The sequence below is a fragment of the Papaver somniferum genome, unplaced genomic scaffold (assembly GCF_003573695.1).
Source record: "Papaver somniferum cultivar HN1 unplaced genomic scaffold, ASM357369v1 unplaced-scaffold_7, whole genome shotgun sequence".
Lineage (NCBI taxonomy): Eukaryota > Viridiplantae > Streptophyta > Magnoliopsida > Ranunculales > Papaveraceae > Papaver > Papaver somniferum.
In genome coordinates, this window is record NW_020649859.1 from 14,787 (window position 1) to 28,413 (window position 13,627).

Genomic DNA, 13,627 nt, shown 5'->3' on the forward strand with positions numbered 1-13,627 from the left:
ACATCATCCATTCTAAGACCTGTCATATTCATTTCATGTATGGTGAACCCAATAGTAGTCTAAGACAAACATTTTGGGAACAACAATGTCAACAGACTAATGCCCCCTTAGATGAACCTGTTTTCTTTATAGGAGATTTTAATGCTCTCTTAGAAACTGAAGATAAAAATGGAGGTCTAGAAGTTGATGATCCTGATTTTGAAAACCTTAGAAATTTTTGTTCTGTCTTTAATCTGCATGATCCTGGCTTCTCTGGACCTAGGTTTACTTGGTCCAACATGCAACAAGGTCCTGATTTAATTCTTTAAAGATTAGATAGATGTATTATAAACAAAACTGTTGAAGATCTTTGTTCTAAACTTTGTGTCAACAATCTCCCCAGGGACTCTTCTGATCATTGCCCAATGCATATAGGTTTTAATTATGAGGATATCTGTATGCCTAAACCTTTTCATTTTATAGCTATGTGGATTGAGGATCCTACCTGCAGAGACATTATTGCTAATTCTTGGTCTGTAATGTGGTAGGCTCCCTTGCCTACAAGCTCAAATCTAAACTTTTAAGTACTAAGAAAGGTCTAAGAGATTGGAATAAGTCTTCTTTTGGTAATATTCAAACCAATATATCTACCATTAAGAAAGACTTAGCTGATCTCTAACTCTCTAACCCAACTGATACCAGTAATACTTCTAGACTCAAATCTAGACTTGAGTACCTTTGTAATTTAGAAGAATTATATTGGAAATACAAATCTAGGGAGGTTTGGCTCTTGGGAGGTGACATAAATTCACCCTATTTCCATAAAGTAACTCTCTTTACAAGAAAAAGAAATGCCATTAGCAGGATTAAGAACTCCTTGAATACTATTCTAACTGATAGAGATAGTATTGGAAATTCTTTCATATATTACTTCAAAAGTCTTTATTCCTCCCATCCTCACCAATTTCAAGATGAAATTCTTGCTGATCTTCCTGTTAAATTTTCTGATGAGGATAACACATTCTTAAATGTGCCTTTTTCTCCAGAGGAAATTAAGAATGTTGTTTTTCCAAATGAGGGGGGAAAAGGCTCCTGGTCTTGATGGCTTTACAAGCCTTTTTTTATCAAAAGCACTGGGATATTGTGGGAGATGTTGTCATTGATATGACACAAACCTGCTTCAGAACAGGTCATATTGTTAAGTTCTTTAACCATACCAATATTTCTCTTATTCCCAAAGTCCCTCTTGCTGAACTGGTTACTCAATACAAACCAATAGGACTCTGTAACTTTATTTAGAGAATTCTTTCAAAAACTTTGGCAAATAGACTTAAACTCTTTATGAACAATATAACTTCCCAAAATCAAAGTGCCTTTATTCCTAAGAGGAGGATTTCTGATAATATTTTGCTAGCCAATGAGGCCATATATGTTGTCAATCGTAATGATAAAGTTGAGGGCATAGCTACCATCAAACTTGAAATGTCTGAGGCTTATGACAAGCTTGAATGAGATTTTCTAGAAAAGTTTTTAACTAAAATGGGTCTGTCTAACCACTGGGTTAAACTCATAAACCAGTGTGTTTCTACTGTGTCTTATTCTGTCCTTCTTAATGGTATCCATACTGGGGTTTTCCAACCTTGAAGAGGGATAAGACAGGGAGATCTTTCTCCCTATCTTTACATCATCCGCTCTGAAGCTCTATGTGCTTACATTGATAATCTCCATAAGGGGTATTTTAGAAGGCATCAAAGTCTGTAAAGATTCCCCTGAAATGACTCATCTTTTGTTTGCTGATGATTCTCTCCTGTTTTCTAAAGCTACTTCTGGAAAATTTCAAGTCATAAAAGATTATCTTCAAAAGTATTGCCTGGCCTCTGGGACAGAAATAAATTTTGAAAACTCTGGTATTTTGTTTAGTAGGAAGATTCCTGAGCATTGAAAAGCTCTTTTGGCTAATATTTTAGACATTCAGAGCAGGGATTTAGGAGAAAAATATCTTGGCACTCCTACTGTGTTCCAAACATCTAAAATCCGGACCCATATGAGTATTCTCCAAGATGTTGATGTCAGGATTTCTATCTGGCTTCATAAGCTCTTATCCCAAGATGCTAGAACTACTCTAATCAAACACATTGGCCAAGCTATCCCCCTTTTTCAAATGAGAGCCTTTCTTATTCCTAGGCATCTTTGTAAACAAATGGATTCTCACCCCTGCAATTCTGGTGGGGTGAAACTTTAGATCCAAAAGATAGAAAGTTGCATCTGCTTGGCTGGGACATTTTATGCTCTCCCAAAGCTGAAGGTGGCCTGGGTTTTAGGAAGGCTAAATTAAATAATCTGGCTATGCTTGCAAGGAATGTCTGGAGAATCTTGGAAAATCCTAATTGCTTACTAGACACTGTCCTTAAGGATAGATACTTTCCTAGAACGGATTTCTTGAATGCCAAGTGCAGTTGCAAGTGCTCTTGGACTTGGAAGTGTCTGCATGCCATAAAGGAACTAATCAAACCTTTCATTTCTTGGATAGTTGGGATGGTCAATTCATTAACCCATGGTGTGAAAAATGGATACCTACTTTGGGTTCTGCCACACCCAACCCTCTTGTTTCCCCTGATCCTAGTATTAAAGTTACTTATTTTATTGATTCCCAAACCAGAAGTTAGGATGTGTCTATACTTAACACCCACTTTGATAATACTTATGTCCAGAAGATTATCACAATTCCCTTAAGCCAGCTTTGCACTCCTGATAGGTGGACTTGGGATCTTTCAAAGAATGACAAGTTTTCTTCTAAATCTGCCTACTTGGGACTCAGAGGCCCTAGGCCTTCCCCTTGTAAAAACCTTTGGAAGCGTATTTGGAAAGTAAGAGTTCCTTACAGAATTCAAGTTTTTTTTTGTGGAGAGAAGCAAGAAATGTTTTTCCCTCCAGAACTATCCTTCACACTAGAATGCCTATGCATAGTGTGGATTGTCCTAGGTGTTCTAGTCCTCAGGAAAATATTATGCATGCTATGATCACTTTTCCCTTTGCTAGCAGAGTCTGGTTCATCTCTGACTTCAACATAAACACTCAATTTTTTCAAAATAAGTCTTTTATTGATTGGCTTCTTTTCTGGTTAATATATCCTCAATCCAAACTCCCTAAGGATGACCAAAGTCTTTTTGTGGCTATTTTATGGTTTCTTTGGACCAGTAAAAACAATTTCATCTTCCAAAACATTAAGGAAAACCATACTACTGTCCTAGCTAGAGCCAGAGCTATGCTCGTCACTAGGAAAACTAGTATGACTATCTCTACTACCACGTCTGTCAGTATTTGTGATAAATGGATGCCCCCCTCTTTTGGCTGGATTAAATGCCATACTGATGGCGCCTGTGATGATATTTCTGGAGCAAATGGTGCAGGGTATGTGATGCGAGACTTCTCAAGAAAAGCAACCTTTTGTGCATCCTTAGTCTTTGAAGTACATTCCGCTGAAGAAGCTGAAGCAAGAGCCATCTGGGCAGTACTGAAGAAAGCTTTGGAGCAATAGTTAACTCACATCATCATAGAAAGTGATGCAAAATCCCTCATCGACCAATTTTCAGCTGGGAACTTTGATGGGGATTCGCGAACGGATGCTATCTTTAAATACATTCTCTTATTCTCTTATAAGTTAACTTCCTGTATTTTTAGTTTCCAACCTCGTTATTGTAACTCCGTAGCTCATGAGATCGCTCTGTGGGCAAAGAAAAACAATTCTACCATGTACTGGTCTACCCCTCCTGTTTGGATTCTTCGACCAGTCGAGAAGGACCATATTAGCCTTTCTGAAGGCCTTTGCTTATAAGAAAAAATAAAATAAATAAATAAATAGGTTTAGTGGTGGAGCCCAACGTAGCATTATTGGTTTGAGATCCAATTTTCAGAGCTCAAGGTTTAGGGGTCCAAGGGTTTATTATTCTTTTTCCTTCAAATTAATTCTTTCTATAAAGAATTAAAGAAAAAAAAAATTATTATTGTTATTATTTTAAAAAAATATGCCCTGAATTGTCCAAGAGAAATTTTTTTCTTTTAAACAAACTACCCACTAACTTTTATAATTTATTTTCTTATGAGTAGTTTTCTACCGTTACTTCTCTCAATATAAATCAAAAAATGAAGAATAAAATAATAATACTAAAAAATTTAAAATAAAAAATAATTAAAAATGAAAAGAATAATTTATTTCCTTGTAAAAACTTTTGCTTTTCATCAAATAAGTTTTAGTTATATATAAAAAAAAAACAATTAAAAATAAAACTTGAACCATAAGGGCCTGAGCGTTGAAAACTAAACCTTAAATCCTGAAAATTGAACCTTGAACACTAAATTCCGGGTGTATATATTATTATTTTTTTGCACATGATATCCCACACATATGACATAACTTGGTTGGATGGTAAAGGTGACGAAATGGAACATTTTTCCAACTTGTTCACAATATGACATTTCTCCAATATTGCCTTTGATTTTGAGGCATTTTTCCAATATTTTTTCGTATCATTTCGTAACACCAGTTTATTATCTAGCTCAAGAAAAAGAAATTTGGATTTACTTAATGTAATTCTCAACCATGATGCAATTTTCCACCAAGGACGGACCTATAAGAGGTCAAACCTGAGTTTTAGCCTAGGTAGCCCTCCCAGACTACCAACCTATTTCCCTTTTTTGATTTTTATATTTTCTTTTTTCAGTCAATCAATAAATTTTTTATTTATCAAAATCAAAATCATGATTACATGATCGCTTACAAGAATAACAAAAACATCAAAATACAAGATAATCAAAACCCTAATACAAATGAAGACATCAACTGCAAGTAAATCACAAACAGAAGGAGCTGCAAAGATATCCAACTTTTGTAAATATAGTAGGGAAGTATGACCAATCGGTCAAGCGACCTAGTAATAATGCGCAATAGTTGTGCATCATGGGAAACATTGCCAATGCCAGAAATGTGGTGGCGCATTTAGAGTTGCAACTAGGCCAAGGCACGGGCCAAACAGGGTTTGGACATGGCCAATGATACGAGATTAACATCAAGTGGTTCCTAAAGAGTTTGACACATAACCTGTATGCATGTGGCGTGCATGGATGCAAGCAAGACTTGCATAAGCACACATCCATCATTGGAAGAATGATGCACATCGGTGATACCTGGACTTTGGCTGGTGAAAGCTATCATGGTGCAACAAGGCTACATGACATGTGCCAGGCACATGGTCTTGACGGTTACAAGTTGTTTACACGGGTTGGTGATTACTTTATGCTTTCTAAAAGGCGTAATTGCCTGTTTGGCTTTAGGATAGTAGTTGGGCAAGTTGGCACGGTTGACCAACTTCCTTGTGTAAAGTAAATTTGTCACTGCTAGCCAGTTACTTGTCTATAGATTTTGTAAGGCTATATAATATTGATCTTGTGATGGGTTGGGTGTCCAGAACAAGAAGAGTTTTTGCAACCTTAAGTGTGCAGTAATAATAAGGCTTCAGTCAAGATTAAATCTAAGATTTGTTAGTTCATTTGTTCCTTTGTTTTGGCTTACTGTTTTATGCATCAAGCGGAGTGTGTGTACTAATTTGAAGAGTTAAAGATTAATTTGTGAGCAGAACCTCTATTTAGTAAGGGCAGAATAGAGTTTTGGCCAAAAAGTAAAGAAACTAGGTGCGAGTTGGCTGAACTGTGCTGTGAAGCACAATGCCATTATCAAGGTTGGTTGTTGCATTTGAATAGTTTGAGCCTGTGATAGGAAGGATGATGGTATATTCCACAATCGATTTTGACCATTTAATCTGATTTTCTTCTTCTTCAATAAGATATGTTCCTAAAAGAAAGGAGTAACTTGCCCAAAATCTTGTAGATCCAAACAAACCTGGATGCACCAAATTTCTAAGATTGAATATGGATTCAAGGCAATACCGTGTTGAATAGTCGATGTTCTTGAACCGATAAATAAAAGATCGCAAACTAGCGATCAAGGTTTGATTAAATCGTCCTCAAAGAGAAAAGAAACTCGTCCAAAATGGCGAAGTAAAATCGCTCCAAATAGCGAAGAAATATGTCAAAAGACATCAAAAAGAAACTAACTTTATTCAGTTAAAAATTAGAAAGAAAAGAAATCTTACTGAAATCTGGTCCAAAAATAACAAAATCTGAGCATGAGAAAAATTGAATCTAAGTTTTCTTTTTTCTTTTTTCTAAGAGAGAAGACGAGAGTGTTCTAAGTTCCTTACGTGTTCTATGCCAAAATGCTCTTTTTCCTAGCTATTTTTTTCTAGCGCATTTTATTTTTCTTCTTTCATGTGACCACTTGCTCCGATCTTATTGTACATATATTTTTTTCTCTGCAGTAAAATCTCTCTCTATTCTTCCGAACAATAACAAGATTACGTTTTTACAAGTTATTTTTTTGGAAGTTAAGTTGGCAATAGAGTTTCAAGATGACTTCCATAAACAAAAAGAATAATATCTTTTGAATTTGAGTTTTTTTTGTTTTGTTTGGTTTTTTTGCTATGAACTTTAGTTCCTCCGGGGAAGCGAAATGTTTTTACTTTTGGCATCCAAACGTACTATAAAGTGTAAGCACCACTTGTTAACTCTTTGTTACGACAAATTCTATCTTTGACGGTCAATGCTTATTAAAAAAGAACAACACGTAAAATGAACATCATACCTCAGCAAGTTAATATAAATGTTGGTATTAGCTAATCAATGGAGTAACATAACTTTTCGAAGAGATCCAACTGTTGTTGAAACAAAGTTATGCAGACATCTACACCTCCATCACCACTAAAAAAAGGAAGCAAGTATATAACACCCTCCCAATCATAACACAAAGGCATGAAAATACAAGGTTTGCCAACCCCGAAATCAACCTCACCAAATGGGAATCCAAGCCAACAATCAACTTCCAAATTTGGCCACCAAGACGGCACAAACACCTTTTTTTGAGGTATCAAATCCTGCTCCTGTATGTCGTAATTAGCAAAGTCGATATAAGATTTGAAGTAATCATCATTCACCTTAGCCACTGCTTCATGTATTATCTTTGCAGTGCCACTCAATGGTTCATCCGAGATATCCTTTGCTTGAGCTTCAGGGTTAGCCCAGAGCACTAAATTACCAAAGAACTCGTCAGGTACACGTGGCTTCATCCTTCTTCGGCCGTTCACCGTTATCCGCATCTCAGTTTTCTGAAATTCAGCAAGTTCTCGAACCTTTGTAATGGTTATCCATAAATGAGCAGCTAAGCTTACGAAGGTGCTATAAGGTCTTTGCTCGCCATTCGCAATACCTGACAGTGAACTAGAAGCTTGACTCTTGATCTTGGCTATAAACTCGGGTTTGAAATGAACCTTATGTTGAATCACATCATCCCCTGAAAATGGAGGTTTAAGGATTTGTTGAATGATATCTCTCTTTCTGATCTCAGTAGTCATATGATCAAACTTGACACCAGAAGGAACACGAGGAGAAAAAATGTTTCGGTCATGTGAAGGACATGGATGGATATCAACTCCGCGGCAAGCTTGGCCCCAAGCAACCATGAAAGGACTCACAAACAAACCATCAGCAACCATATGGTTTGATGAAAAACTAATAACTACTGAACCACAAGTGAATCTGGTGAGCTGAACTAGAGCCAACGCTTCAATACCTATATAGCTTGGGTTAAAGCTTGATAATGTGGATCTTTTGAAGGGCATAGCCTCATCGAGAGTGCAATCAGCTGATGCTTCAATGAACCTCATACCTTCATCATTGAGCAGAATCACACGCCGACCACCGTCGTCTGTGCCGAACCTTCCGGCCCATTCTCGATACTCCGTTAAAACCTTCCGGAGACCTTGTTCTAGCACTCTGTTTGATGGGTTTGGTGGTCTATAAGCGTATAGTATTGATACATGCTCGTCTTCTGCTAACTTATCGAAGACAGTAAGAGGAACAAACTGGTTATTAGTGAGATTCGATGGCTGATGATATTGATCTTCATCACTTGAATCATCGTAAATTGGTCTAATAAGCTTTTAACTGACTTGATCAACTTTGATAATGGTGTTGGTACTCATGACTGAAAAATATTTGATAATGTGAGATTTAATTGTTGATGATATTGATTTTCATGGATGAAAACTTGAATCTTATACAGTGTCAAAGACCTTGCAGCAGGCCCAAAATTGGATCTAGCTAGAGTACATAAGTAGTTCTTATATAATTTGTTTAGTTTTTTCGGATACATGCAAGAAATGGCCGGGACCTTGGTATTTAGTAGAACACGTGCACATTTTACTGGGTTTAAGATGGCGCACATGCATGTCCTTGTAGATAATATATTTCAGTGGACATTATCCGTGTTCTTATATACTGTCTCCGTCCCTAATTCGATGACCTAGTTAAAATTTATTAGTAAATTTAGAAATGATTTATATATCTCAAACTATACAACCGATTTTCGTAAACTTTGTATCATCGGAAAGAATTTTAAAACACCTATCTAATGAATATAAATATGGCTATCAAATTTTACATATTTTTTATAATAATACTAATCTATCACTCCACTTATTTATGATATAGGTCATCTAATTTGGGACGGAGGAAGTATATTTTTGGATCCTCACGCGGGTGTAAAATGCAACGCATGTGCACACTACTGTCCCTGAATTAAACCTAGAATGATCTGCACCTAATCATCTAATTATTAATAACCACTACACTGTATTTTTTGGTATCGTAAGCAACATGAGATGAGACATATTTTCAATAGATTTCGAAGCTGTCAACTACCTAATAACCGCGTCTCTAATTGCTAACGGATCAATTTGAGATATTCTTAACTGAGGCAGTTTCCCAGATTCCACTTCTCCAAAAATCTGCATGTCTGGTAACTTGACAATTGAAACATGGTTCCACAAATCTCGATTTCTTTCGCATTTACAAGTAACTTGACAATTCAATCACTAAAGTCCATAGAACAAAAAGTAGCTTCAAACCTATCGGGAGGTGAAACAACAGAGAAGTGAACCTTTTCATTGATGGAAATTCAAGTTTCCTTGTAACGAGCTTAAAATCGAAAATTAGAAAATATAAAAAAAACTATAAATATACCATACAAGTACAATACTAAAAAATCAAAAATGGGATGAGAAAAACGGGAGACTTAAGGTAACAAAACGTATACAAGCGTGAACATGCGCAAAAACAATATTTATCAATACAAAATCAACTAATATTGGTGCTTAATATCGATAAAATATGGAGAAAACTTCAAAAAACATGTAACAAACATTACTTAAAAGACTCACTAGTCTTGTACTGTAGAGTTCATATTAATATTTTGATACAATTAATTAACAAGATTTTGATGCTTCAAAATATTTGAGTGCGCAACAAACAAGACATACTTAGATCACACAATCAAACAACATGGAATTGATGTTTAAAGCAAATCGCAAGTGGCAAAGTCCTGAATCGATGATAAAATTAATACTCCTTCCGTTTATGAAAAAAAGAAGTTATTATCACCTTTTTAATTGACATAATTTTATGCTAAAATGAGAAAATAATAGTTCACTTTTTATTTTATTTTATTTTGCAAGATACGCAAATGGTATCACTTATTATTGGACAGGGACGCACCAAAAACGCTGACCAATTGTGGACCAATCCCCTTGACCATTGAAATTTACAGGGATGGGATTTTATGATTTGAGTGGGGCCTGAAAAATTGATTTGAATGGTTGAATTTCATTAGTCCACCTTTAGCTTTTTCACTTATTATTAAAGGACTCCATCCTCCGTAACTATTACCAAAGGGCTACCACTTAGAGAGGGCAACCACGCCAGGGGCTGTCATAGAGGATTTGTTTAAAGATTTTATGACTTCTTTTTTGTCATTTTGCTAAGTTGACCGCTATAACACAAGTACACAACCACTGTTTAACTACCTCCACGTTTCATCTCCGCTTTCTAATTTTGTTGGAGGCTAACATTTGAAATAATCGAATTCATTTGATTTTGGTGTATGGATTGGAATTTAAGGTTTCCTCAAGGGTGATGAAGAGGGGGAATTCAATAAAAACAAAAAGGTATACCTTTTTCTGTTTAAAGTTTGAATCTTAATTTTCTATGGATATTAGCAATGAAGCTAGCGTTAATCGATTTTTGATCGGATCATCATCGATATTAAGTCGAACAATTGCTTTTAGAATATTATTGAGTTCAATTACACAATTAAACCAGAGAATTTACTGTATTTAATTGAAAACAAGCTCCTAATGATGAATGGTGCCACCTCTAATCGCTGCTTTGATGTGCTGAGATCAGCACTAAGAGGGGAATGGGATTCCATCATAAGATTTTATACCTTGCACCAAATATCTAATATTGATATCGAAGATGATAACAACAGCAACGTTCTAGTTAGCAGTCTTTCAGGGGACACCATTCTTCACATATGTGCACTATGCCGCCGAACCGATATTATGAAACAGCTGTTGAGTATAATGCCTGCAGCAAAAAGGTTATTGTCAGTGACTAATAGGAAGGGGAATACAGTGTTACATGAGGCAGCCAGGACCGGAATTGTGGAGATGGCTAAGTTAATCTTAAAGAAAGAAATAAACGGAGGAGATCAAGTGCTGATATCAGTTCGGAACTTAAATGGGGAGACACCTATATACTGGGCAGCAATGTATGGACATAGAGATATGCTGTTGTTTCTAAATGCAACTGCTAGTAGCATAGAAATGATCAGAAGCACATCCACCTCAATGGCTGATGACCCTTTAATAACGAGGACTGATGGCTCAACAATTCTTCACGCTGCTGTTCTTGCAGGATCTTATGGTAACAAACAATGTTCATATAGGTGTGCTTGGTACCAGGTTTTGCATAGTGCAATAGACCTTGTTAAGAATATTTGAACCCTTTGGCCATTTTCTTTTGTCTCTTTGAATTTAACAAAGAGAACTCTAATGCGTCCTGCTGTAGTGCTGGGTATTGATTTGTACCCTGACCCTGTGAACATCTGTAGAATCCACAGCTACTTTCGCCAGTAGTAACCAGATTGTTTCTCGTTATACTTTTTACTTTTATATCAGTTCATATATCTATCTGCCTATAAAAAAAAAAACAGATGTAGCACTGGAGATTATGGAGATTTACCCAGACCTCGCTTCTAGCAGCAATGGGGATGGCGCCATGGCCTCTCATATGTTAGCACTGTCACCTTCTTCTTTTAAGAGTGGAACTGTGTATTCTCAACAGTACCTTGGGGCCTCAGTATTTGTTTTGGCCATAAAGGTTGCAAATATTATATACACATGTAAGTCCCATTTTGTTTGAGATTTTTAGTTTTGCCTACAAATGCCTCAGTTTATCTATCATCTAACAATGGTCAAACACCATTTCTATCTTTACTTCTTTTTTCAGGTATCCCAATCGAGAGTTATGGGACACAAAAAACATTACAACCAGATTTCTCACTCAAGGAAACAATCAAGCATTACTTCAGATGGTTATGTAGAGGTAGAAATTATGTTAATAACCGCTAACGTTCCAATTCTTAATTAGCATAAACATGCACCATTTAAGACTGTTGATATTTGCATCCTTGAAAGTGGTCCTTATAAGCTTTGCATTCTCATGAATCTAATCCATTGTTTCTGAAACATGAAATAAAGAATCTTCAAACCAACGGTTATTCACTTAGACCTTTTAGTATTTCCAATTGAGAGCACAATGATTTATTATCTATCCTGATGTAATGCAGTTTTTAGGCATTTGCCTGTCATCAAACTCATTTACAATGCAAAACTGAAGCACTCTTATGCAATAGAACTCCTGAGGAAATTACTTGAAAAAGATTATGGTCAATGGACCATGAGTTATGACCACCCTCCCTTCGAGTACCAACATTCGTTGGCAATAAGAAAAAGGATAACTAACAAAGTTAGAGAGAGACCAATTATCTTGGCAACTAAGTTGGGTATCATAGAGATGGTTAAAGAAATAATTGAAGCATATCCAGAGTCAATTGAACTTACCGATGAAAAAGCTGGAAGAAATTTGTTGCATTTAGCGGCGGAATACAGACATGAGTCCATAATAGAATTCTTGAAGTCATCATCATCTAATTCAAAGAGGAACTTGGACATGTTAGTGGTGGGAATTGATAGAGATGGTAATACCCCACTGCATGCTGCTGCCAATCTTGGAAAACATAAACCATGGCACATTCGTGGAGATGCGCAATGGATGCAGTGGGAGTGTGTTTGGTTTCAGGTACGTACCGTGTCTAATGATACAGTTTCCAAGATAAAACCAAGATGCTAATGATAAATACACAGATGTACATGCACGAATAAACACATTGCTCATTATAATTGGGTTATATATGCAGCGTATAAAACGTCTGCTTCCACAACATATGCTAACTATGAAGAATTGCAATAACCAAAATGCTTCCCAAGTATTCACTGAAACTCATCGAGATCTTAGACAGCAAGGCGAGAGATGGTTAAAAGAAGGAGCAGGTAATTGTATGTTGGTATCAGCCCTAATAGCAACTGTGATGTTTGCGTCGGCCTTCACTGTACCTGGAGGATATGACCCACAATCAGGTCGTCCAGTGTTACTCAAAAACCAAGGTTTTGGACCATTTCTTCACTACGTAGCTTTGTCCTTGTTCTTCTCTCTTATATCATTGGCTTTTTCTCTGTCTATCCACGGGCTCCCTTTAACGAACACGACTTCTTTTCCCGATTGCCTTTAAGGGCCGTGCTGGCTAAAACTGCTTTATTCAATTCAGTTACATTCACAGTTTGTGCGTTCTGTCAAACGTTCATGCTGCTTATCACTGGATGGACATACCCTCTGAGCTTGCTTATCTTCGACATTGGATTAGCTTCACTAGGGATTCTCTTCTTTGCTGAAATATAAGTGGACATCATAGTGTGCTTTGTCAGTTACTCGCTCGACATTCTTTTCATTTAGCTGTTAAGTGGCGTTTAAATACTGAATGTTTCACATCTTCAGCTAATATTTTTGTACCACTTTTGTAATTCTTCTTTCCCATGCTTCTCTTTTACTTTTACTGAGACCCTGAGGGTGTAATTTCTGTTTCTCATTAATATTAAAAATATATAATAAGTAACTTGTACGGTGTTCGGACATTTAACGGAAAATAATGGTTTTTTTTTTACTTTTTTTTGAATTATAAACAGATATAGGCCTACTTTTTAACCTGAAAGACAACCATGGGTCTGTTTTTTTCCACTTTGCAAATCTAGGCCTCCATCCATATTTCCATCCAAATCAGTTATTTTTGTCAACTTCTCGGTCAATTCAGTCAACTTCTACTCAGATGAGATGAGTTAATGATGCACACTTTGCCCTTATACCCTTATACATGTGTATGGAGCAGGACGTTTGATCTGAAATTAGTGTAGATATCGGAGATAATCAACGGCTTAGATCAAATGAAATTGAAAGTCGCAACGTGTTGCAAGGTTAAGTATGGATCTCATCTGTGTCAATCTCAATGAAAGTCAACGGCTTAGATTAGACAAAACTAATAGTGGCACGTGTATTTATTTTTTCCACACATCTATAAGAGCACATC

The 13,627-nt window shown here is 36.3% G+C and overlaps 2 protein-coding genes across 2 annotated transcripts; one reads left to right on the plus strand and one right to left on the minus strand.

The window, feature by feature from the left end:
* Positions 1–6,707: 6,707 nt before the first annotated feature.
* On the minus strand, positions 6,708–8,882 carry LOC113343868 (agmatine coumaroyltransferase-2-like). The gene is made up of 2 exons (XM_026587970.1): positions 8,791–8,882; positions 6,708–8,019 (listed from the first exon to the last, which is right to left on the minus strand). The coding sequence occupies exons 1-2, from the start codon at positions 8,880–8,882 to the stop codon at positions 6,708–6,710; spliced, it is 1,404 nt and encodes a 467-aa protein (XP_026443755.1).
* Positions 8,883–9,992: 1,110 nt separating this feature from the next.
* Positions 9,993–13,098, plus strand: LOC113343854. Its single transcript, XM_026587963.1, has 5 exons — positions 9,993–10,851; positions 11,141–11,329; positions 11,437–11,532; positions 11,777–12,288; positions 12,407–13,098. The coding sequence occupies exons 1-5, from the start codon at positions 10,281–10,283 to the stop codon at positions 12,776–12,778; spliced, it is 1,740 nt and encodes a 579-aa protein (XP_026443748.1). The 5' UTR covers positions 9,993–10,280; the 3' UTR covers positions 12,779–13,098.
* The last annotated feature ends 529 nt before the right edge of the window (positions 13,099–13,627 follow it).